At 51.8% G+C, this 24,290-nt stretch overlaps 6 protein-coding genes across 6 annotated transcripts; 3 read left to right on the forward strand and 3 right to left on the reverse strand.

The window, feature by feature from the left end:
• Positions 1 to 2,978: 2,978 nt before the first annotated feature.
• On the reverse strand, positions 2,979 to 3,467 carry LOC103813337 (histone H2B 1/2/3/4/6). Its single transcript, XM_009086590.4, has one exon. It carries the CDS (start codon positions 3,382 to 3,384, stop codon positions 3,004 to 3,006), a length of 381 nt encoding a protein of 126 aa, XP_009084838.1. The 5' UTR covers positions 3,385 to 3,467; the 3' UTR covers positions 2,979 to 3,003.
• A 218-nt stretch (positions 3,468 to 3,685) lies between these two features.
• Positions 3,686 to 4,381, forward strand: LOC103813338 (histone H2A-IV). The gene has a single exon (XM_030237698.2). It carries the CDS (start codon positions 3,719 to 3,721, stop codon positions 4,106 to 4,108), a length of 390 nt encoding a protein of 129 aa, XP_030093558.1. The 5' UTR covers positions 3,686 to 3,718; the 3' UTR covers positions 4,109 to 4,381.
• On the reverse strand, positions 4,228 to 5,225 carry LOC103813340 (histone H1.11L-like). Its single transcript, XM_009086591.4, has one exon. The coding sequence runs from the start codon at positions 5,223 to 5,225 to the stop codon at positions 4,557 to 4,559; it is 669 nt and encodes a 222-aa protein (XP_009084839.1). The 3' UTR covers positions 4,228 to 4,556.
• Positions 5,226 to 17,677: 12,452 nt separating this feature from the next.
• LOC103813336 (histone H3) lies at positions 17,678 to 18,192 on the forward strand. Its single transcript, XM_030237691.2, has one exon. It carries the CDS (start codon positions 17,709 to 17,711, stop codon positions 18,117 to 18,119), a length of 411 nt encoding a protein of 136 aa, XP_030093551.1. The 5' UTR covers positions 17,678 to 17,708; the 3' UTR covers positions 18,120 to 18,192.
• A 2,139-nt stretch (positions 18,193 to 20,331) lies between these two features.
• LOC127059128 (histone H2B 5-like) lies at positions 20,332 to 20,969 on the reverse strand. The gene has a single exon (XM_050970020.1). It carries the CDS (start codon positions 20,967 to 20,969, stop codon positions 20,415 to 20,417), a length of 555 nt encoding a protein of 184 aa, XP_050825977.1. The 3' UTR covers positions 20,332 to 20,414.
• Positions 20,970 to 21,069: 100 nt separating this feature from the next.
• On the forward strand, positions 21,070 to 23,998 carry LOC115485216 (histone H2A-like). The gene is made up of 2 exons (XM_050970032.1): positions 21,070 to 21,513; positions 22,276 to 23,998. The coding sequence occupies exons 1-2, from the start codon at positions 21,128 to 21,130 to the stop codon at positions 22,607 to 22,609; spliced, it is 720 nt and encodes a 239-aa protein (XP_050825989.1). The 5' UTR covers positions 21,070 to 21,127; the 3' UTR covers positions 22,610 to 23,998.
• Positions 23,999 to 24,290: the final 292 nt, after the last annotated feature.

Genomic DNA, 24,290 nt, shown 5'->3' on the forward strand with positions numbered 1-24,290 from the left:
AATACGGTAGATTAAGGGGGTAAGCAGAGTCTAAAGTAGAACGGAGTTAATATCTCTGTAACTGACAACATAACTTAAAGGTGGGAGGGGCGAGTATATAAAGGACTCTGACGAAAGCTGTGCCAGAATAAAAAAATATGTAGCTAAAAAGCTTACGGGGCTCCGGCAGAGTAAGAAATTTTCACGGGACTCATTACCAGTTTAACTATCGAGCCCTAAACTATTATTTAAGTAAACTTTAACAGCTTGTTCACTACATCACAGACCAGCTTTAAAAGAACTCAGTTTTTTGTGTTCGGCATCCCCCAAACCATGAAAGTTTCCTTCCCCCACTACTAAAACCGAATTTACGATAGCGCAAACAGCTCTTTTAAGTGTGCATGTAGTGGCTCTTAAAAGAGCCTTTGGGTCTGCGTGGGTTGGGTCACTGCCCAGCCGCAAAGGGCTGCGGCAGGGAACTTAGGCGCGCTCTCCGCGGATGCGGCGGGCCAGCTGGATGTCCTTGGGCATGATGGTGACGCGCTTGGCGTGGATGGCGCACAGGTTGGTGTCCTCGAAGAGCCCCACCAGGTAGGCCTCGCTGGCCTCCTGCAGCGCCATGACGGCCGAGCTCTGGAAGCGCAGGTCGGTCTTGAAGTCCTGCGCGATCTCGCGCACCAGCCGCTGGAAGGGCAGCTTGCGGATCAGCAGCTCCGTGGACTTCTGGTAGCGCCGGATCTCGCGCAGCGCCACCGTGCCGGGCCGGTAGCGGTGCGGCTTCTTGACACCGCCCGTGGCCGGCGCGCTCTTGCGGGCAGCCTTGGTGGCCAGCTGCTTGCGGGGCGCCTTGCCGCCCGTCGACTTCCGCGCCGTCTGCTTCGTGCGCGCCATGGCTCAGCACCCGTAGAAGGTCGAGGACACCGCTCAGCACTTAAACAGTACACTACGGTACAGGCTCCGCGCCGCCGCTGTTTATAGACCGTTGCCCGCTCCCATTGGTTGCCTGTGCGACAGCGGCCGGCTGCCATTGGGCGCTTGTCGCGAGCCCGGGAAAAGACCCCGCCTCCGAAGCGGGCCGGGCGCCGGGGCCTCGCCCCGCCCTCTTCCAGTAGCGGCTTGCCGGGCACAGCGGCGGCGACGGCGGCACCGCCAGAGAGCGGGGCAGTGCGGCCTCGACGCCGGAGCGTCGGGCTCGCCCTCCTTTATCCTATCCAAAGCCTTTCCATTCGCGTTCGTTCCCCGCCTCGGAACCGCTAGCTAAAGCTGCCGCCCGCAGCCACCTTCTTCCCCGAGGGCTCGCGGTTTCTTCCCGCTCAGTAGCCGCCTTCGGTTCAGGGCCGCGGCAACAAAGCCGAAGGCGCAGGCGGCAGCCGCCTTGCCTGGCCCCGCCGAGCTCTCCCGGCTGCTGGCCCGGCCCGCTGGAAGCGCCGCGTCCCGTGCGGGGAGCGCGTTCCGAGGCAGCGCGCGCTCGAGCCGCGAGCGGTAACCAATCAGCGCCGGGGCGGGAGGGGCGGGAGGCGGCCGGGCCCGCCCGCGGGGAGGCTCCGCGCAGTCCTCACTCAGGTCGGACCGAGCGCCGCAGCGGCACGGCCCCGGCTCTGCCCGCCCGCAGCCCCGTCCGCGCTCGGCGGCGGAATGTATGGGGCGGCGAGAAACGGCGGGGAGAGGAGGGCACGAAAGCCGGCAAAGAGCCACACTGGAAAGCATCTGCTAAGTGGTAGTTCCCCTGCAGGACTTTGCAATTCGGGGGCGAAAAGACAGAGCATCGTCCCGCTTTTCTTCTCTCCGGTTGACCCCTCCGATCCGCTGTTCGTTTCTCTGCAAAGACTCGGACACGAATTGTATATCAATTTTGAAACAGTATGGGGTTTTATGAAAGAATTTTCTAATATGAAGGAGCACTGTAAAACGTGAATCAGAAAAACATAAGAGAACTCGGGTTCGTAAAAATCTAACGTTACAATAAAAACGGGGAAAAAATTATGAAACGGCTCATTTCAAAGCAGTGCTGCAGCCTTTTTATCATGCAAGCAGCGACTCTCAAACAAAGCCCATTTGGGTCTATGGCGGCTGCCTCTATTCTCTGTCTGACTTTAAAGTGCCGCTAATTCTTTAATTTGAATCATTTTCTCCCCTTAATTATGTACCCATCATTTAACTCTTCCATTCAGTAATAGCTAGGGGTTTTTTTTAGTCTTTATTTTTTAAGTCCCACTTGAATAACATCGCTCGGGACCAGTTTTTCATCAGTATTTGCAGTGTTTCCTACATATTTGAACCAGAGGTCTTAAACCGATGCTGTAAAAGAAAAACATTACAGAAAATTCAGAAACACACATAAGGGGGCAGCAGGGACTAAAAACCACTTTAAATGAATGATATTTAGATCTGGAGCCGTTATGAAGCCATTGTGTGGAAACTTACAATAATATACCAAATTAATAACTAAGTGCTTAATATTTTAGGGCACTTGTTTTAAACAAATTTGATTTTTCACATCGAGAAGACCAAAGAAGTGTAGAGATAAAATAAAATATTTCCCTTTTAAATAATAAATTCTTGGAGACACTTTTGAAATATATGGCATTTCTCTGTGGTATGGATATGAGAGGAGAGAGACCAGGGCTGAAACTGGGGGCAACATTTTAACCATTTCCATTCTCACTTTTCAGAAAGGATTTTATGTAACAGCACATAGAGATGGATAGCAAAGGGAAGCTGCCCCTAATACACCTGGCAATTAAGCAATTAATGCATAACAGGTAAAATGAAGGCTTTTCAGTAAATATCTAGGCACAGTAGGAAAAAAATATGCAAGGAACAAGAAAACAAATGGGGTTTAAATTGGAACATGCTTTCTTAATGAACTATAAAATTGTTGATATTTGAGAGTAATATTAAACATTAGGCTGGACGGGAACACGCTACAAAAAAAAGGTGGAGATAAAGTAATTAAAGCTCTTTGTTGATAAAATTGGTGGCTCTAAAAGAGCCTTTAGGTTAGAAGTGACGGTCCGAGGCGCCCTACTTGGAGCTGGTGTACTTGGTGACAGCCTTGGTGCCCTCGGAGACGGCGTGCTTGGCCAGCTCGCCGGGCAGCAGCAGGCGCACGGCCGTCTGGATCTCCCGCGACGTGATGGTGGAGCGCTTGTTGTAGTGCGCCAGGCGCGAGGCCTCGCCCGCGATGCGCTCGAAGATGTCGTTGACGAAGGAGTTCATGATGCCCATAGCCTTGGACGAGATGCCCGTGTCGGGGTGCACCTGCTTCAGCACCTTGTACACGTAGATGGAGTAGCTCTCCTTGCGGCTCTTCTTGCGCTTCTTGTCGCCCTTCTTCTGCGTCTTGGTCACCGCCTTCTTGGAGCCCTTCTTGGGCGCGGGGGCGGACTTGGCCGGCTCAGGCATTTCGGCAGCAACCGCAGCTCTCTCAGTCGACAAACACTGCAACCAACAACTCTCAGCGCTGAGACCGCCTCGGCGGCCGGATTTATAGCAGCTCCGCCGAAGAGCGCCGCCTCGCTATTGGCTCTGTGTCGGCTCCGTGCCGGGCGCCGGGACTCGCTATTGGTCAGTTTTGGATTCGCATTTCCATTGGCTGCGGAACGAGTCCTCTCTCGCAGCCAATCGCAAGAGGCGCTGCCGATCCGCCCTGGCTGTATATAAGGCAGGCGGTGAGGCGGGCTGGGAGCTCATTCGGCATTTCCGGTTTTGCTGCTGTCGCTGCGGAGTCGCTGTAGCCATGTCCGGACGCGGGAAGCAGGGCGGCAAGGCGCGCGCCAAGGCCAAGTCGCGCTCGTCGCGGGCCGGGCTGCAGTTCCCCGTGGGCCGCGTGCACCGGCTGCTGCGCAAGGGCAACTACGCGGAGCGCGTGGGCGCCGGCGCGCCGGTGTACCTGGCGGCCGTGCTGGAGTACCTGACGGCCGAGATCCTGGAGCTGGCGGGCAACGCGGCCCGCGACAACAAGAAGACGCGCATCATCCCGCGCCACCTGCAGCTGGCCATCCGCAACGACGAGGAGCTCAACAAGCTGCTGGGCAAGGTGACGATCGCGCAGGGCGGCGTGCTGCCCAACATCCAGGCCGTGCTGCTGCCCAAGAAGACTGACAGCCACAAGGCTAAAGCCAAGTGAGCGCCGAGATTCAGAGGCTGCGAAGTTCAACTAACAGAAACCCAAAGGCTCTTTTAAGAGCCACCCACTTTCTCATAAAAGAGCTAAATTGCTTTTAAGCATTTAAAATCTGAGTATACATAAGTTTTTATTAGCGCCCCTTCTTTGACCATCCTTCCTTCTCTAAGTACCCAGGTTGAAACAGAAACTGCACCACTAGGCATTGAAATTGCTCTCAATGCCATCCATCAAAATTTCACAACTATCGTGTTTCATGAACAGTTTCACCCCTATTTGACCTTTAAAAATCATGAATTTGTGTAACTCTTACAAATCAACTCCACACTTAATAAAAAAAATTTTCTATGTGAACACTTAACTGTATGATTTCAGCACTTTTCAGGAAAACTTGGGTGGCTCTTAAAAGAGCCGTTGGGTTTAAATGTAGAGCAAGACTTCTTTGAAAGCCTTACTTCTTCTTGGGCGCTGCCTTCTTTGCCTTGGCCACTTTTGCCTTTGCAGCTTTTGGCTTGGCTACTTTAGGCTTCACCGCTTTTGCCTTAGCCGGGCTCTTCGCTGCTGCCGCCGCTTTTTTGGGCTTAGCAGCCTTTGTCACTTTCTTAGGACTCTTGGCTACCTTTTTGGCTGCTGGCTTCTTGGCTTTTTTAGGGCTCTTCGCTGTCACGGCCTTCTTGGGCTTCTTAGCAGCGCTGGCGGGTTTCTTGGCAGCCGGCTTCTTGGGCTTAGCTGCCGAAGCTTTCTTTTTGGGGGCTTTTTCCTTCACTTCTCCGGGTTTCTTGTTGAGCCGGAAAGAGCCGGAGGCGCCGGTGCCCTTGGTCTGCACCAGGGTGCCCTTGCTGACGAGGCTCTTGAGCCCCAGCTTGATGCGGCTGTTGTTCTTCTCCACATCGTAGCCGCCGGCGGCCAGCGCCTTCTTGAGCGCGGCGAGCGAGAGCCCCTTGCGCTCCTTGGAGGCGGACACGGCCTTGGTGATCAGCTCGGTGACGCTGGGCCCCGCGGGCTTGCGGGCTTTGGAGCCGCTCGCCGCCTTCTTCGGCTTCTTAGCGGCGGCCTTGGCGGCGGGGCCCGGGGCTGCGGGCGCAGTCTCAGCAGCGGCGGCGGGAGCGGTCTCAGCCATGGCGGCACTGCGAACACGGCAGCTCCGGCGGCGCCTCTTTTTATAGCAGCACGGCGGGCGCTGATTGGTGCATTGCCGCGCAGGCCCCGCCCCCGCGGCGCTCCCCGCCGCCCGCCGTGTGTTTCTCGGCTCCCAAAAAAACCGCTTTTTCTCAAGAAAAGCCGGACAGCGGCACCCCCTTTCTTGGCATTCTTGCTGAAGACAGAGAGTATTTTTGTCCTGCGGCGGTTCTTTCAATCGAGACTTTAAGTGGGTTTTAGGCAGCTCAGTAATCTCCGAGTTTGGGGATTGCACTCAGAGCTGGACTTTAAGATTTTTATATCTCCTTTTGAGTTAAAACTTTGCTTCTGGCGCTACTGCCTCAATGACATCGGATACATGTTTCTGAGAGGGTTTTTCATCGAGGTACTGCAAAATGGGGGTAATCTCAGACCTTGTCTTAGCCTAAATTATCTTTGAAACGGTGCAAGTAACACAAGGTGGTCTCTCGGCTGTGTATCTGGGTTATGAGTTCTTTTCCATAACACGACTTCATCTCTTCAAAATAATGAAACCTTTGCACATAGTGCCCTATTTAGCTCTAGTAGGACTTGGTAAAAAGTAAAAAAAGTAAATTTTCGCCAGAAGTATTAACCTGAAAAGCAGCTCTCTTAAATAATCACCTGTCTTTAAAATCCTAGAATACTTATACATACATGGCTATGCATGCATATTGTAGCTTGTCTGTCCCCCTGGGTTTTCTGCACCTTTTTATTATTATTTTAATGAACTATATTTCCCATTTTTTCTCATTATTTGCATGATGCACAGTAGATAAACCTATTCATTTGTATGTTCTGATTTTCAGCTGGTGTTTATTTTTCTGCTTACTTTCAGATTATAGTTCAGGAATTGTGTCTGCCACAATCACCAGCTTTAAAAAAAGAAAAACAAGTTAAAATCAAAATACAATGTACATGTCTTTGTTATGAAAAACAGATGTAAAACTGCAGGCATTTCTGTAACAAAATTACGTAATTCAATTTTGTCCCTCAGCAGTTGTGAGGACAATTTTGTCCTCACAACTGCTGAGGGAAGCAATGGTGTGGCTTCTTCCAATGTATGGCTATTTTGATGTGGGATAAATTGAATATATATAAAAATGATTTTTCTTGAGATGAGTTGGATAGCAGCTGGATAATCATGTCTGTACATTTGTAGTGCACTGTGGAAACAAATTGGAAACCCAGATGATTGATTCAAATGATTGTAAATGCAGTTATTTGGCTTCTTTCCCTTTATCTTTTGATAATCAAATAATACACAGTGTCTTCTAAAGTTCTGATGGTGGTGGAGTCGGTTTTATGAACTTGTCAGTGGTGCTAGGTTATCTTGGCTGGGTGCACTTAAGGACTGTCAAGAGACGTGGTGGCATTTCAGAGAGGCTTTTTTCTAGGGAAGACAGCCAGCAGAAAAACATCATGTGAGAGAGGATAAAAACAAGAGGACGTGGGCTTGGTTTTGTCCCGATGTATATTTTGTGGCAGTTTCACCTGCTGAATCCACTGTAAATTTTGGCTTGTGAACTACATTGGCACAGAAGTCAATCTCTTGGGAAGGATCCACATCAATGGGGGGAAATTTCTGGGTGATAATTCTGTAGCATACAGATTTCCGTCAAAATCTGTATCCTAATCCATTCTAATAACTCAGAGTGACCAGCTCCTTTACCTTTAAATTATTTGAACCTTTGCAAATGCATTTTCCTGGTTGTAGGCAAGGCCTCTATCCTACTTCCAAACCCCTGAGGTAGCAGCATATTCCTGGAATGTGCTTTCCTGAAAGTTACTTTTCCTGGCCCTCCAAAATTTTGACCACCTATGTGGACTTTTAAAATTTTGTTTTTCATAGTAATAGACAGTTAGTTTTAGGCTAAGCCAAAAAAGGAAATGGAAAGAGATCTTGCAAAGGTTTTCAGTTGGAGAAGGGAAAGAGAAATAAGTTTAACTCCTTTAATTAATGGGTGAACTTACTTAAAAAAAAATTGCTTCAAATAATATGATGTACTCAGTAAAATCAAAATAATATCTTCCTTCTATTTGCCCCTTAAAGTTAAGAGTCAAGCTAACAGACCATTTATTAATTGCCAGTTGGCCTTGGGCTGGTTGGTTGAAAGATCAGGAGCACAGGCAGTGATTTCCTTGATCCTTCTGGTTACAGAACACTTCTTAAATACAGTGGACAAAGATGTTTGGAAGTGGTGGACCAGGAGGAAGCTTCCTCCTCCTTCTGAACACAGAACAAGTAGGACTGACACCTTCTACAACAGGTGAGAGGCCCTGGAAGTAGAAGGCCAGACAAGTGATGAGGTGAGCCCTTCTGGGACAGAAGGGCCCCTAAAACAGCCCCACCTGTACCCCACATCAAGACCTCCTCTGTTTTGAGGAAAGGAAGGGTAATTTTAATCAGACAATCCCTTCTGCAGGCAGCCAGGGGCTGATGTGCTGGCCAGGATGGCTCTCACACGTCAGGCACAAAGGGTTGCAGTGACTGGGGTAACATCAGGCTGTCTCTGCTGGGGTTCTGCAGGGCTCCATCCTCACCCAATCCTCTTCAATATCTTCCTTAGCAACTTGGGTGCAGGGCTCAAGGAATGCTAAGTTTGCCATTGACACTAAACTGGGAGGAGTTGCCAACTCCCTCCAGGGCAGAGAGGCTCTGCAGAGAGAAACCTTGACAAATTTGAGAAGGGTAATCATGAACCATGTGAAGTTTAACAAGGGCAAGTGCTGGAACCTGCACCTGAGACAGGGCAGCCCTGGTTGTGTGTACAGACTGGGGAATGAGGCACTGGAAAGCAGTGCCATGGAAAGGACCTGGCAGTCCTGGTTGATGGCAAGTTGAACATGAGCCAGCAGTGCCCCCTGAGCCAGGAGGGCCAGCCCTGTTCTGGGGGGCATCAGGCACAGCATCACCAGCTGGGCAAGGGAGGGGATTGTCCCCTCTGCTGTGCACTGGTTGGCCTCACCTCGAGTGCTGTGTGCAGTTTGGGCACCACAATAAAAAAGACATTACATTATTAGAGAGCACCTGAAGAAGGGCCACAGGGATGGTGAAGGGTCTGAGGAGAACCACAAGAGGAGCAGCTGAGGTCACTTGGCCTGATCAGCCTGTAGGGGAGACTGAGGAGGGACCTCACTGCAGTCTGCAGCTTCCTCATGAGGGGAAGAGGAGAGGCAGGCACTGATTTCTTCTCTCCTGTGACCAGTGACAGGACTCAAGGAAATGGCATGAAGCTGAGTCACAGGAGGTTTAGGCTGGATATCAGGAAAAATGTTTTTCACCCAGAGGGTGTTTGGGCACTGGAACAGCTCCCCAGGGCAGTGGCCACAGCACCAGCCTGACAGAGCTCAAGAAGCTTTTGGACAACACTCTCAGGCACAGGGTGTGACTCTTGGTGCATCCTGCATATGGCCAGCAGTTGGGCTTGATGGTGCTGTTGTATCCCATCCAACTCAGCTTATTTTATGATGCTATTTTATGATTTTTTTCCAAAGTTCAGTCAGAAATTCAAGAACTCCCTTTTCTCCTGTTCTGGTATGGATAAGTGCTTTCAGGCAGGTCCTTCCTATGAGCCCATGTGATTTGGTGCACTACAGAATCATAGCATGATTTGTGTTGGAAGGGTCCTTCCAAGATTATCTAGACCAACATTGTTGTCATGGGCTTTCACTAGAACATCTTCACTAGAACAGGTTGCTCAAAGACTTATCCTGCATGGCTTGGAACTCTTCCATTGAAGGCATCAACAACTTCTCTGGTCCCACCACCTTCATAATGAAAAAATTCTTCCTTGGAACTTACCTAAATCTAACTCCTTCCATTTCTAAAACCTTGCCCCTTGCCTGTCACAACAGGCCGTGGTGAAAAGTCTTTCTCTGTCTTTCTTATAAATGCTCTTTATGTGTCAAAAGGCCACACTGAGGTCTGTGGGATTCACATTCTCTGCCTGAGAGAAGCAGAGAAAAGAATGATCAAAACCATTCTTATCTCATTTGCTGCTCCTGTGTTGTGCCAAAGTAGAATGCAGTATGGAGATTGTTTACCCAGAGTGATGGGGTTTTGTTTCCTTGGCCTGTCAGGGCCAAGTGTGTGTGCAGACTCTCAGCCAGCAGACAACCACGAGATTCTGGGCAGTTGAGTGCAGCTGGGTGCTTGTGCAGATTCTGTTTAGATGTAATGTAACATAGTGTAATGTAACATAGTATACTATAGCATAATAAAGTAATTAATTAGCCTTATGATATCAGTGGAGTCAGATGCACCAATTCTCCCCATTGTCAAGGTTGCCCTGTTTTCCAATAAAGGTCTGCCCAGAGCCTTGTCTTCTCCAGGCTTAGCAACCACTGCTCTCCCAGCCTTGCTTCATGTTCTAGCTCCCTGATCATTAGCATGGCCCTCCTGTGATCCTCCTCCAAGTCTTTCCTGTACTGGGGACCCCAGAGGTAGGTGCAGTGCTCCAGGTGAGGTCTCATTAGAGTGGAGTGAATGAAGAGAACCCCCTCCCTCAACCTGCTAGCTGTGCTTTTTTTTTTTTTTTTTTTTTTTTTTTTATGCAGCCCAGGGTGCCACTGGCTTTCTGAGCAGCAAATGCCCATTGCCACCACCTCATGTCCAGATTTCCATCCACCCATGTCTCTGAGCCTTTCTATGCAGGATGCTTGTAATAGTTCATCCTGCAGCCTGTGCTGATGTTTGGAATGGCCCTGGCCTGGGTGCAGGGCCATGCTTTTGACAGTGTTGAGCTTCATGAGGTTCACGTGGGTCCCCTCCTCGAGCCTGCCAAGGTCCCTGTGCACGGTGTCCCTTCCCTCCAGTGGATCAGTGGCCCCACTGAGCATGGTGGCACCCACAAACTTGCTGAGGGTGCACTCCATCCCACTCTGTTATTGATGAAAATATTACACAGTATCTGAAATGCAGCTATATCTGCTAATTCCCTGAAGATCCTGGGATGAATCCCCTTAGGTGCCATGGGTTTCTTCCTATTCACCTCCCACAGATGGTCTTGAACCTGATATTTTCTTACAGCAGGGGAGGAACTTTGTTCCCCTGGTCTATGCCTTGAGATTGACAGGCTTAGGAGACAGGAAAGAGAGCCTGCCAGTGAAAACTGAGGAAAAAAAATATTTGTGGGGTACCTCAGTATTCTCTATGCCAGCAGTCACTAAATCTCCTGTCTTTTTTATTGGGGGGCCCGTTTTATCTGGTCCTCCTTCTCTGGCCAGTGTACCTACAGAAGACCTCATTATTCTTTATGTCCCTTGCCACATTTAGTTACAGATGTACTTTAACTTTTCTGATTTCATCCCTACACATCTGGACAGCACTCTACATTCTTCCCAGGATATGTGTCCCTGCTTTCACTGCCTGTGCATTTACTTCTTGCACTTCACTTTGATCAGAAGGTCTTTACTCTGCCATTTTGGTCTTCTACCTTCCTAGCCTGCTTTCTTACATGTGGGAATCAAGTGTACCTGCTCCATAGGACAAATGTCCTTAACAAATAACTTCCAGGCTTGATTAACCTTCTCCATGATCCCTGAGGGCAGTTTCCAAGGGGTTTCCATATACTATTTTCTTATGCAACTGAATGTTTACTAAATTAATTATCTTGTCTCTGTGCTTTGCCTGGCCCATATCCCTCAAGTTTGTGATAGGTCTGGGCTCAGGCAGCAGCCAAGGTTACAGCCATTCTTGACCTCTTCAATTAGTTCATGTTTGTTGGCAAGAACAGGTCAAGTAATGCTTCTCCTCTGGTTGGGCTTTCTTTCACCTGATAAAAATTTATCTTCAACGTGCTCTGGGAGTCTCCTGGATGCCTCATGGCTTTCTTTGCCACATTTCCAGCAGATGTCAGGTTGGCTGATGTGCCCCAACAGGAGCCTGTGGATATGATGGCACCTATAGTCGAAGAAAGAAGCCTCATCAGCATCCTTCTTCCTTTGTTTGGGTGGCCTGTGGTAAATACTGACAGTGAGGTTTCCTTTTTTGACTTGGCCTCTAGTTTTATACCAAAGGTCTCAGCTGTTAGTCACTGTTTTTCTAACACAGTTCTTTGCAATCAATCCACCTTTTGTTTTCAGGTAGAAAACAACCTGCTCCCACCCTTCTTTCCTGACCTTCTGAACATTTAATAGCCATCCATTTCAGCCCTTCAGTCCTGCAATTAATCTCACTGAGTGAACTGTGGCTGTGACTGACTGTCAGTGTTTGCGCAGGAGAAAACATGGAGACATCCATGTCCCAGATGCAGCTGGAGGCAGGAGTGCAGCCTGTTTGTGCATACCTCAAACAGGGTGATCAGGTCATGCACGAAGCCTGGAGCTGCCAAACCCAACATTACCGTGCTTTTCACCTGGGGCTGCCTAAGTCTGCACAGTAACTTCAGCATTATCTCAAGCCCTCCCTGATGTTTGTGCTACTGAGCAGTGATACTTCATTTATGTTGTGCAGATAAATTCATTCTGACCTTTGGGTGCTTCTGGTGCAAATAACTAAAAATCACAGAGTTACTCATGGCAACTCAAACCTGCCTTTGATGTAATTGCAGACTTTGTGTGATTTAAAAGACATCTTTTGTCAATGCATGATTTTTATTTAAAAACTGATTTTTCATAATATCCTAAACCATAATCCATTGTTACATGAGTATGAAAACTTCATGTCTCAATAGGGAAGAACTTATCATTACATTCTGTTCAGTTTACAGCAAAGGACTCCTGCCCATGACAAAAGATTTTTGTGTTCATAGAGATTTAAAGACCCCAGATAGAACACCAATTTCTTAAAATAAAAAATCCATGGGCAGAGTTTTGGTAGGCATTAGGCAGGAAATTTAGGCATTACACAGAGACAACTTGTTTTTTGGTTTGTTTTTTTTTTTTTTTTCAATTACTTTCTTACAAAAATAGTCAGATTTTTTCAACAGTTTTATTTTGGTTTAAAGCAAGAGAAAAATAGTTCCTTGATCATTCCACACCACAAAGGTTTTAATAACTTCTGAGCTTACTTAAAGGATAGCTTCAAGAATCAGTTCAGATCAATCAATCAGTTGAATTACTATGATTCTTTTTCCAATTTAATGCACATGAGGAGTGGGGCAGGGATTGTGGCAGTGATTGGGCACAGCCACACCATCCTGGGTCACTGCTGGGATGGGATTGGTGTGAGGCTGAGCTGGGAGAGTGGAGCCAGTGGAGTCAGAGATGCACAGGCACAACGTGGAAGGTAAAACCTGAGACTGAATGCAGGCCCAAAGTCAAGGTGTTAAAACCAGCAGGTTTAGTGCAGAGTTTCAAGTTTGAGAAAACTTGAAAAACAAATTACCTTCAAGTCTGGCTAGGTAAAAGGGAGAAAAAAGGTCCAACCAACAAGAAGTAAGTATTCCTTATGGGAACAGAGTCCTCTTGGATGCAGAATCTGCAATGGAATCTGCCTGTACACTGTTACTGTCATGAATAAAGCATTTTTGCTCTGCACTTGTGGCGCAGGTTTGGATTTTCCATCATGTGGAACTGGCAATGAGGACCAACGTCCCTTCCAAATGTCATTCTGTGTCCAGGGAATCAGTAGTTCCATAAATCTGAAAGCACAGAAAAAGTTAGGAGAGGAACAGGCTGGTCAAATATCTCCGTGGGCTGTTTCTGTGGGAAAGGAAGTATTTTATAGGAACAAAAGGGTGTTAAAATCCCTGTCTGAAATGTGCAAATGTTTCTCTTTGTGTTCCCATCTCCTTGATATCATGTGGGTACATCCACCCTGAGCAATGAGTTCAGCTTACTCATCCACAGCTCTTCATGGAAATTTTTCTAAAAAGACATCAAACTAACTGTGGGGGCTCTTATGGTTTTGTTCCTTACAGATGCAGTTTGAAAAGCAGCTCCCAAAGAAAAACTGATTTATACTGCCTGGGTCAATTTTGAATTGTTTTTTTTTTTGTTTGGTTTTGGGCTTTTTTTGGGGGGGTGGGGGGGGAGATTTGTTTTTTTGTTGGGTTTTTTTTGGGGGGAGTTGTTTTTTGTTGTTTATGGGTATTTGTATGTTGAGGGTTTTTTTGTTAGTGGTGGTTTTTGGTTTTTTGCTTTTGTTTTTAACTGTGCCTTCTGGTGGTGATCCCCGTTGTTACTCACTATCTTTTGCAATGGCACATAGCTTTTTTGCCCATGTGAAATATTATATCCATCAGTGCCTGTTAGGGAGAAGACTGTAACAGGCAATCCGTGTCAGAGAGATGACCCATCTGCAAAAATCCATCAAGGGTTTAGATTCTCTTAATCTCATAAAAACAAACAAAAAAATCCTGGGACCATGAGATTTTTGAGATCATATGCAAGCAAAGAGATAACCTGTTTGGTAAAATATTTGTTTCTGTCAGTGATGGTTGCCATAGTTTTGAGAAAAAGCACTTTGTACCATCACTGAGAAGAGGAATTTCCTCCCCAACCCATGCCAAGGTATTTTCACCTTAAGAAACTGTATGAAGCCGTTCTTGGATAGCTAAGGGATAACACAGAAGATCAAACAATGATAACTGATGTGTTGATTAGGCGAAGTGTGGCTTCACGGCCAAATCTGGGCCCAAGTGCGGCAGTGACAGAAGGGGATGGGATGGAGTGTGTTCCTGGGCGACAGTCTGCTGCCTCTGAGGGCTGGGAGGAGGCGTTGGAATGCTGAAGGAACAGGGCTTGGATGCCGCCGCTCTGCCTGCGCAGACTCCTCCGTGCCTCAAGGAGGAACACAAAGAACTCCGCACCTTCCCTTCCCTCCGGGCTGTGCCGGAGGTTCCCTCCCCTCCGGCCAACCCTCCCTCCCTGCCACGGCCGTGTGGGTGCTCGGGGCCCGGAGCTGCGGCTGCAGCCGCCACGGAGAGGAGATGGAGTGTGCCGGACCAGCGTGGGTAAATGTAGACGGTGAAGGCAGGTGATGAGCAAGCAGATTGACAGTCAGGGTCCTGCTGCGATTCTTCCTGAGCCTGACCATCGCAGGTTCCCCTAAACGATTTCTGTGCTTGCGGCTGTTTCCCGTATGTATTGTACTCCACAGATTTCGGCAGCGACAAATGGACAGACGGGCACGATCTGAGGAGGAGTCCAATACTTCCACACAAGATAGGACACTGCATTTATTTCAGCAGTTCTCACAGTTAGAAAAGGTCCGCATACAATCACTTTTCACTCAACATCCAGATAAAGCAGAGAGTGAGTACCAAGAAGAAAAGCAAGGTCAGGTTTGCTGTCAGCCCCGCGGCGGTCCCACCCGGACAGAACGGGCTAACCAGGGTGCAGCGGCTGGGGCAAGGAGCTGCTCCGGGACACGAGCACAGCTGTGGGACTGTACAACTCCTCTGTTTCCGCACAGGCCTAGGAAGCCCATTAGGTGTTAATTTGGGGTCAATAATATGACAGTTCAAGGGCTGCCTGCAGAGATTCAAGAAACAGAAAATAATTAGCCGCCTTAAAACCAATGTTTCTGAAAAGCAATAGCCACATGAGGCACATACAAATTCGTCAAAGGAACGTGTAGTAATTAACACGTCAGTGGCAAAGCCGGGCGCGGAGAGAAGCCGGGAGCGCAGGGGCCGAGCGGAACGAGTCGTGGCATTGGGCAGAGCGCTGTCAAAGAGCCCCTGATGGCGGTGGGCACCTCCGTGAGCAGCTCCTCTTGCCCCGGCTGAGCGGGGGTGGGTCCCACCGCCGAGTGAGCTTCGGACAAGGAGGGCAGCGCCGTGCTCGGCAAAAGGGAACACGGGAAAGCGGAAGGTTTTCAACTCTCGCTGCGCTGTCGCAAATTGTGCAAGATCGGCCGGAGAAACATGGAATTAAGCTGGTTAATTATGACCTCCTCTCTCCAGAGCCTTTTGTTGTGCTTCAGTACTCTGCTTTGTTCAGCTTACACATCCTTCACTTTTTAAACGTTCCATAATATGTTTACCATCAAACGATGTTCAAATATACACACAGGGTGTGTCTAACATACACGTAGCTCTATGATCCCGAAAAAGACAGCGCACCCCGAAAAACAAATTAGATTTACGCTCCCCGGCGCCAGCACCATCGCGCACCTCCGCTCACACGGGTCGCTCCCCACCGCCGGCGCACACATTGCCCTCCGTACGGTGCTGCCATCGCTCTGCGCCTCCCGAAACACGCACCGCTCTCCTCCCTATGGCACGGGCATCGTCCGGCTCCTCCCTGACACACACATCGCTGCCCGCCGGTTTACACACATATCGCCTCGTTCCCGAAGGAAAGAACATCTCTCTGCACTGTTTTACAAACGAATCACTGCGCCCGACGATGCACGCAGAGAACGACAGTCCTGTATCTCTGAGTGGCTCTGCACAGCCGTTCCCGCACAATCCCCATCCGCTGCCAAAACCACATGGCTCCTAGCCCTCAATCCACGTTAGCCTTGCGGCCCGACACTCAGAACCCTCCGCACCCCCGGCACATACATCGCCCTGCTGCCTACGACATACGGCACCGCCTGAACCCAGGAAACACACAGATCCTTCTGCACCAGCTGACAAATATTGCTCAGAGCTGCTAGCGCATCGTTTCTGTCCTCCCCGACGGAGGGCTCATTCTGATTCCCGACGAGCGGACACGGCACTCCGCTGCTTCCTTGTGCACCCATTGCTCTGCGCCACCCGACACACGCATCACTCTGCAGCGGCTGACACACACCTCAGTCAGCGCCCGGCAGGGCACGGATGTCTCCTCTCCCGGTGACACACGCATCGCTCTGCGTTCCAAGCAGCAAACACTCCGCTTTGCTCTTCCCCGGGACACACGAGTTCTTCGGAGCCGGCGGAGAGCGCGAACATCGCCTCACTCTGCGCCCGCGGTGTCCCCGCCCCGCTGTGCCGCGCGAATAACACTGCATTTTGATAGCCAGGACACAGGAATATCCATGTACATGGACCTGGGGAGGCGGCATCTCCCTACAGCCCACGAGAACTCACAGTGCTCGGCAACCCCGTCTCCATAAACTGCCCCGCACCCGAACGGAGCATGCAGCTGGCAGGGGAAAACAGCAGCCGCCTCCGAGGACACCGAGGCTCTCGCCAATTACAACAGATCCAAGTAAGCTGCCTCTGTACTCGACCTCCTGGACCATCTTTTCAATAAAAGAGCTGATGCTATGGTGATCTGTACCTTCCTGTCCCCCTCTGGTTTTTTTTTTTTTTTTTGGGAAAACAGAGATAACAGTATGAAAGCATTGTATATTGTAAGGAAAGTGGGACGTGCATTGTTTGAGTTAAAAGGATGTGCTTTACATCTGCTTCAACGGAGAAGGGAACGTTCATAATTCCCTGTGAGCCTGCTTTAGGCACATGCACAGTTTGAGGGTGGCGGGTTAGACAAACGAGTGCAGTCGGTGGTCCCAAAACGGCCGAAGCAAATTTGTTCCTGACTGCTAGTCGGAAAGGCTTCCCTCTTGAGCTACGCGAATAGATGACAGTGTAAATAGGGAGCGTTTAAAGCACAGGCGATTCCAGACGACCCTGCGCCCTTGTTTTTCTGTTAGTTTGGTTTTGAGCAAAAGCATCCGAGGTGAATGCCCTCCCTCCTTCCCTCCCATCAGTAAGAGTTGTCGCCCCGAACTGCACAGCCCGGCATAGACGGTAGCCCCCAGCACAGGCTCCCCAGTGTGGCTCTTTGCCGGCTTTTGTGCCCCCCTCTCTCTCCCCTCGTTTCCCCCGCCCCATACATTCCGCCGCCGAGCGCAGACGGGGCTGCGGGCGGGCAGAGCCGGGGCCGGGCCGCTACCACGCTCGTCCGACCTGAGTGAGGACTGCGCGGAGCCTCCCCATGGGCGGGCCCGGCCGCCTCCCACCCCGGCGCTGATTGGTTGCCGCTCGCGGCTCGCGGCCCGAGCGCGCGCTGCCCCGGAACGCGCTCCTCGCACGGGACGCGGCGCTTCCAGCGGGCCGGGCCAGCGGCCGGGAGAGCTCGGCGGGGCCAGGCAAGGCGGCTGCCGCCTGCGCCTTCGGCTTTGTTGCCGCGGCCCTGAACCGAAGGCGGCGACTGAACGGGAAGAAACCGCGAGCCCTCGGGGAAGGAGGCGGCCGCCGGCGGCAGCTTTAGCCAGCGGTTCCGAGGCCAGGAACGAACGCGAGCGGAGCGGCTTTGGTAAAGTCAGGGCGAGCCCTGACTGCCCCGCTCTCGGGCGGTGCCGCCGCCGCCGCCTCCGCTATGCCCCGCAAGCCGCTACTGGGAGGGGGCGATGGCGGAGGCGAGGCTAGGGCGCCCGGCCCGCCCCGGAGGCGGGGTCTTTTCCCCTGGCGACAAGCGCCCAATGGCAGCTGGCAGCTGTCGCACAGGCGACCAATGGGAGCGGGTAAGGGGACTATAAATTCCGGCGGCGTAGAGCTGTGCCTATTAGGCTTAGTAGTCTAAGTGGCAAGGGCTGTGAGCGTTGAGGTGTAGGTGCTGAGCTATGGCGCGCACGAAGCAGACGGCGCGGAAGTCGACGGGCGGCAAGGCGCCCCGCAAGCAGCTGGCCACCAAGGCTGCCCGCAAGAGCGCGCCGGCCACGGGCGGCGTCAAGAAGCCGCACCGCTACCGGCCCGGCACGGTGGCGCTGCGCGAGATCCGGCGCTACCAGAAGTCCACGGAGCTGCTGATCCGCAAGCTGCCCTTCCAGCGGCTGGTGCGCGAGATCGCGCAGGACTTCAAGACCGACCTGCGCTTCCAGAGCTCGGCCGTCATGGCGCTGCAGGAGGCCAGCGAGGCCTACCTGGTGGGGCTCTTCGAGGACACCAACCTGTGCGCCATCCACGCCAAGCGCGTCACCATCATGCCCAAGGACATCCAGCTGGCCCGCCGCATCCGCGGAGAGCGCGCCTAAGTTCCCTGCCGCAGCCCTTTGCGGCTGGGCAGTGACCCAACCCACGCAGACCCAAAGGCTCTTTTAAGAGCCACTACATGCACAATTAAAAGAGCTGTTTGCGCTACTTTAATCACCGTTTCATGAGGTGTGGGGCACGTGGAAAAATAATTGTTTGGTGGGTAATACAAAAGTGAAATACACTTGGCCACAGAAGGAGTTTTATTATTCACAATTATTATACAAGCCTGGTAATGTAATTTAGGGTGTATGTAGTGCCTCCAAAGCAGCCATTGGTCTAGATTACAATTCTATTGGTAGAAATGATCATCGATAAATTACCTGGATTTTAACACCTCTGCAGTCGTTTCACCCTAAGCTCAATAAGTGGTACATATTTTGCAACAGCGCAACAGCTCCTTTAAGTGTGCATGTAGTGGCTCTTAAAAGAGCCTTTGGGTCTGCGTGGGTTGGGTCACTGCCCAGCCGCAAAGGGCTGCGGCAGGGAACTTAGGCGCGCTCTCCGCGGATGCGGCGGGCCAGCTGGATGTCCTTGGGCATGATGGTGACGCGCTTGGCGTGGATGGCGCACAGGTTGGTGTCCTCGAAGAGCCCCACCAGGTAGGCCTCGCTGGCCTCCTGCAGCGCCATGACGGCCGAGCTCTGGAAGCGCAGGTCGGTCTTGAAGTCCTGCGCGATCTCGCGCACCAGCCGCTGGAAGGGCAGCTTGCGGATCAGCAGCTCCGTGGACTTCTGGTAGCGCCGGATCTCGCGCAGCGCCACCGTGCCGGGCCGGTAGCGGTGCGGCTTCTTGACGCCGCCCGTGGCCGGCGCGCTCTTGCGGGCAGCCTTGGTGGCCAGCTGCTTGCGGGGCGCCTTGCCGCCCGTCGACTTCCGCGCCGTCTGCTTCGTGCGCGCCATAGCTCAGCACCTACACCTCAACACTCACAGCCCTTGCCACTTAGACTAAGCCTAATAGGCACAGCTCTACGCCGCCGGAATTTATAGTCCCCTTACCCGCTCCCATTGGTCGCCTGTGCGACAGCTGCCAGCTGCCATTGGGCGCTTGTCGCCAGGGGAAAAGACCCCGCCTCCGGGGCGGGCCGGGCGCCCTAGCCTCGCCTCCGCCATCGCCCCCTCCCAGTAGCGGCTTGCGGGGCATAGCGGAGGCGGCGGTGGCGGCACCGCCCGAGAGCGGGGCAGTGAGGGCTCGCCCTGACTTTACCAAAGCCGCTCCGCTCGCGTTCGTTCCTGGCCTCGGAACCGCTGGCTAAAGCTGCCGCCGGCGGCCGCCTCCTTCCCCGAGGGCTCGCGGTTTCTTCCCGTTCAGTCGCCGCCTTCGGTTCAGGGCCGCGGCAACAAAGCCGAAGGCGCAGGCGGCAGCCGCCTTGCCTGGCCCCGCCGAGCTCTCCCGGCCGCTGGCCCGGCCCGCTGGAAGCGCCGCGTCCCGTGCGAGGAGCGCGTTCCGGGGCAGCGCGCGCTCGGGCCGCGAGCCGCGAGCGGCAACCAATCAGCGCCGGGGTGGGAGGCGGCCGGGCCCGCCCACGGGGAGGCTCCGCGCAGTCCTCACTCAGGTCGGACCGAGCGCGGCAGAGGCGCGGCCCCGGCTCTGCCCGCCCGCAGCCCCGTCTGCGCTCGGCGGCGGAATGTATGGGGCGGGGGAAACGAGGGGAGAGAGAGGGGGGCACGAAAGCCGGCAAAGAGCCACACTGGGGAGCCTGTGCTGGGGGACTGTGCAATTCGGGGCAAGAAAGCTTTCGGCTTTCCTTTCCCCGGTGACCCGCGACAATGCACATTGCAGGGCCCGGGAGTGGGAATCCACCTCGGAGTCTGTTTCCTCGATCAAAAGAACACGGCACAAGAGCACCGGGCTGTCTGAAAGCACTTCTGCTGTCAATGCACCCGGTTCAGTGCTACGTTAACGTAGGTCACCAATTACCATGTACCAGCCGTTCGGAACGTGCTTCCTCTTTTGAGAGACCACCGACCGGATTTTTTTTCTAACCCCCCCCCTCACCTACCGTGTACATACACCACAAAGGACTCTGAAGGGTTGTAAAGGGAGTTATGAAAGTCCTTGGGCTTGTTGAATCAGATGCAGGACATAGCCTAAGTTTACCGCAAACCCTGTAAATCCTGCCTTCCTTTAAGATACTTTTACACCGTAAATGCACGTTTCTCCACAGCCCGCCACCCGAAAAATAAAAAAAAAAAATACGAGATAGGTAGGAACTCGTGACAGCATGAGCTCTTTTACTGAGAAGGTGGGTGGCTCTTAAAAGAGCCTTTGGGTTGAGAGTGACGGTCCGAGGCGCCCTACTTGGAGCTGGTGTACTTGGTGACAGCCTTGGTGCCCTCGGAGACGGCGTGCTTGGCCAGCTCGCCGGGCAGCAGCAGGCGCACGGCCGTCTGGATCTCCCGCGACGTGATAGTGGAGCGCTTGTTGTAGTGCGCCAGGCGGGAGGCCTCGCCCGCGATGCGCTCGAAGATGTCGTTGACGAAGGAGTTCATGATGCCCATGGCCTTGGACGAGATGCCCGTGTCGGGGTGCACCTGCTTCAGCACCTTGTACACGTAGATGGAGTAGCTCTCCTTGCGACTCTTGCGCCGCTTCTTGTCTCCTTTTTTCTGCGTCTTGGTGACAGCTTTCTTGGAGCCCTTCTTGGGCGCGGGGGCGGACTTGGCCGGTTCAGGCATGGCAGCGAATCCTCTCAGCACAGCCGCAGCAACAATCTCTCGAACAGAGCATGGCGTGCGCTGCTGAGTGCCCGCATTTATAGGGCGGTTATGCAAATTAGGTATCAAGTAGTCCACACTGTTATTGGCTGAGGCAAGCTTTTCCGACGATAGTTCTCCGACCTTCATCGCCATTGGTTAAATCTGGATCCGCGTTCCTATTGGCTGTTTTAGGCACATCCCTTTCTTAGCCAATCGGAAGTCGCGCCTTCTGCTGAAGAGGTATATAAGGCCGAGCTCGGACGTTATAACTTTCGCATTCGGTTGTTGTCTTTGCTGGTGCAGGTGCAGATATGTCCGGACGCGGGAAGCAGGGCGGCAAGGCGCGCGCCAAGGCCAAGTCGCGCTCGTCGCGGGCCGGGCTGCAGTTCCCCGTGGGCCGCGTGCACCGGCTGCTGCGCAAGGGCAACTACGCGGAGCGCGTAGGCGCCGGCGCGCCGGTGTACCTGGCGGCCGTGCTGGAGTACCTGACGGCCGAGATCCTGGAGCTGGCGGGCAACGCGGCCCGCGACAACAAGAAGACGCGCATCATCCCCCGCCACCTGCAGCTGGCCATCCGCAACGACGAGGAGCTCAACAAGCTGCTGGGCAAGGTGACGATCGCGCAGGGCGGCGTGCTGCCCAACATCCAGGCTGTGCTGCTGCCCAAGAAGACCGACAGCCACAAGGCTAAAACCAAGTGAGCGCCGAAGATCAAGAGCTGCGAAGTTTAAACAAGAAAAAAACCCCAAAGGCTCTTTTAAGAGCCACCTACAAATTCAGCGAAAGAGCTTGAATTTCATTACGGTGGTAAAAGCTCGCGGGAGGTTTTGAAATGTTTATCTCAGACATTATAACTGTTAGCGCCGGGTGCAGCTCTGCGCACACAGCACCAGCCCTGCTCTGGGGCGGGGCTGACACCAGTCCCAGGAAGCAGCTCAGCCCTTCCGCAACCAATCCCTGCGCTCTATGGGCATTTTAAAAGCTACCAAGGCGCTACTACCCTCCCCCTACTAATTCAAGTGCGTCTAGCTGTTACCGGAGTAAACAGCACAGTGACCAGCAGACTGCTGTTCCCCCACACCCCTCCTCAAACCGGCGGCAGCCACAGCATTTCAGCCCGAATGTTGGTGGCTCTTAAAAGAGGCTTTGGGTTTAAATGCAGAGTAAGACTATTTCCTCGTGGGGCTTACTTCTTGTGCGCTGCCTTTTTGCCTTGGCCGCTTTCGGCTTGGCTGCTTTGGGCTTCACCGCCTTCGCCTTAGCCGGGCTTTTCTCTTCTGCCACCGCTTTCTTGGGCCTGACAGCCTCTGTCACCTTGGGACTCTTGGCTGCTTTCTTGGCTGCAGGCTTAACTTTCTTGGGGCTGTTCTTTGCTGTCACCGCCTTCTCGGCGGCGCTGGCGGGCTTCTTGGCCGCCGGCTTCTTGGACTTGACTACTGTAGGTTTTTTCCCTCCTTAGGACCCTTTTCTTTTGCTTTTCTGGGTTTCTTGCTGAGGCAGAAAGAGCCAGACGCACTTATACCTCTGGTCTGCACCAGGGTGCCCTTGCTGACGAGGCTCTTGAGCCCCAGCTTGATGCGGCTGTTGTTCTTCTCCACATCGTAGCCGCCGGCGGCCAGCGCCTTCTTGAGCGCGGCGAGCGAGAGCCCCTTGCGCTCCTTGGAGGCGGACACGGCCTTGGTGATCAGCTCGGTGACGCTGGGCCCCGCGGGCTTGCGGGCTTTGGAGCCGCTCGCCGCCTTCTTCGGCTTCTTGGCGGCGGGGCCGGGGCGGTCCCGGCCATTGCGGTGTAACCGGGAGCACCGGGCAGGGGCGGCCCCGGCCCCCCCCCGGTTATCGCAGAGCGGCGGGCGCTGTTTGGCCCCGCCCGCCCTGCGTGGCCGCCGCCCGGTGCCCCGCCCTCCGTCTTGAGCTTCCTCGCGTGAAATAGAATGGTTTTTTTCTATTTTATCTGTCACGAAATGGTCCTTTTTCTACATCGGTGAGGCCGTGAGAACGACTGGTTTTCGCCTGTCGATGTCTTGTCGCGAAAAGAGTTGGATTTGAGTGGCTAGGGGATAGCCGAGTCCGGCTAGCAAATGGACCTCGAGATCGCGAAAGTTTTGTTTTTCTTCGTAAGTTAGAAATTTTTCTTTAAAGTTAACGTGAGTGAGAAAACTCAGTATTAATCTTCAGTGGGTCCTTTTAACCTTAGATAAGAAAGCAATCAGAGTCTCAAGTTTTCAAAGAGAGTGAGGTAGCACAAAGCTGAGGTTTATATCTCTGGCTACTGAAACACTTAGGTATCATTTTTTTCCTTTACTTCCAAAGTTTCCAGCGTGGAACGCCACGCTTCTATGTATGAAGCATGAGACAGCACGTACTTTATCTCCCTCTTTGAAACACGTTCCTATTGTTAACGTAGCAAAAGGCTCTGCAATATCAGTGGAATAATTTGGGGACCTGAACACCAAAGATTAAAAAGTTTGTGTTAGACCACAGAGCTTCATGTAAGTCTCTGGTGCACAGAAACAGATCACACTCTAAATGAAGCACACAGTGCTAAATCTGTAAAATTGGTTCATGTAATTCATTAACATGGAAAAATAAATGGACAGATCTCGAGTCTGCAAGAGATGTCAGAGCACCATTCTATTCATATTTTGATCTGAAGCTGGAAAGAAAAACCACAATTTTTACTCACTGCCCTTTTTCTGTGTTACAGATCATGTCCCAGCAGTTTCTGTACATAAAAGCTTTGGCTGCAGCGCAAAGTGAGGCAAAGCTCTTTATGCACGTTGTGGTGACTACTCCATTAGCATGTATACATTCTTACCAGCTACAGCTTTGGGTATAGTTTTGTGTCTCTGTCAGGAGTTACTAATTCATTCACCTTGAAGTTTAATGGCCATCAATAGTTTAGCAGGGTCAGACTGCTGCATTTGTTTTTATACCTCACATAAACAAAATGCACTCGAATAGTTTAGGTATGATGCTGACCAGTTAGGATCAACTTTCCTTTTTCTTTTTCAACAAGATAAAAAATCTGTGAGTGGAAAAATACTACCTCACTTCTCTATTTCATTCCACCAAAGAACAGTAAAATGAACCTCTTGAAGATTTTGGAAGACTCTTCATCTTCAATTAATTCACAAAGTGTGATTCAAAAAAACATCATGTAGGCACTTTGATGTTTTCTTGTATAATTATGGTAAAAAAGACTTTAAGAAAATAAACGAATTTTTCTTGCATTTTTGTTTTCTTTCTAACTCCTCCTTGCCATCGAGGTCCCCTAACTGAGGAATTATGATGTTATGATCAGGCAGAGAGTGCCAATAAGACAGAAAATTCAGCAAATCTGGATCTGGGCTTTCAAACCATGTTGGAAGTGGGATGGCTTATAGAGTAAGGTTCACTGGAAATTTTACAAAGCCAAGAGAATTTGACTGTGTGACATTTACTCCACGTAGCAGTAGGGGGGCATAAAGAATTGAA

Source organism: Serinus canaria, chromosome 1A (genome assembly GCF_022539315.1).
Source record: "Serinus canaria isolate serCan28SL12 chromosome 1A, serCan2020, whole genome shotgun sequence".
In the NCBI taxonomy this organism is placed as follows: domain Eukaryota; kingdom Metazoa; phylum Chordata; class Aves; order Passeriformes; family Fringillidae; genus Serinus; species Serinus canaria.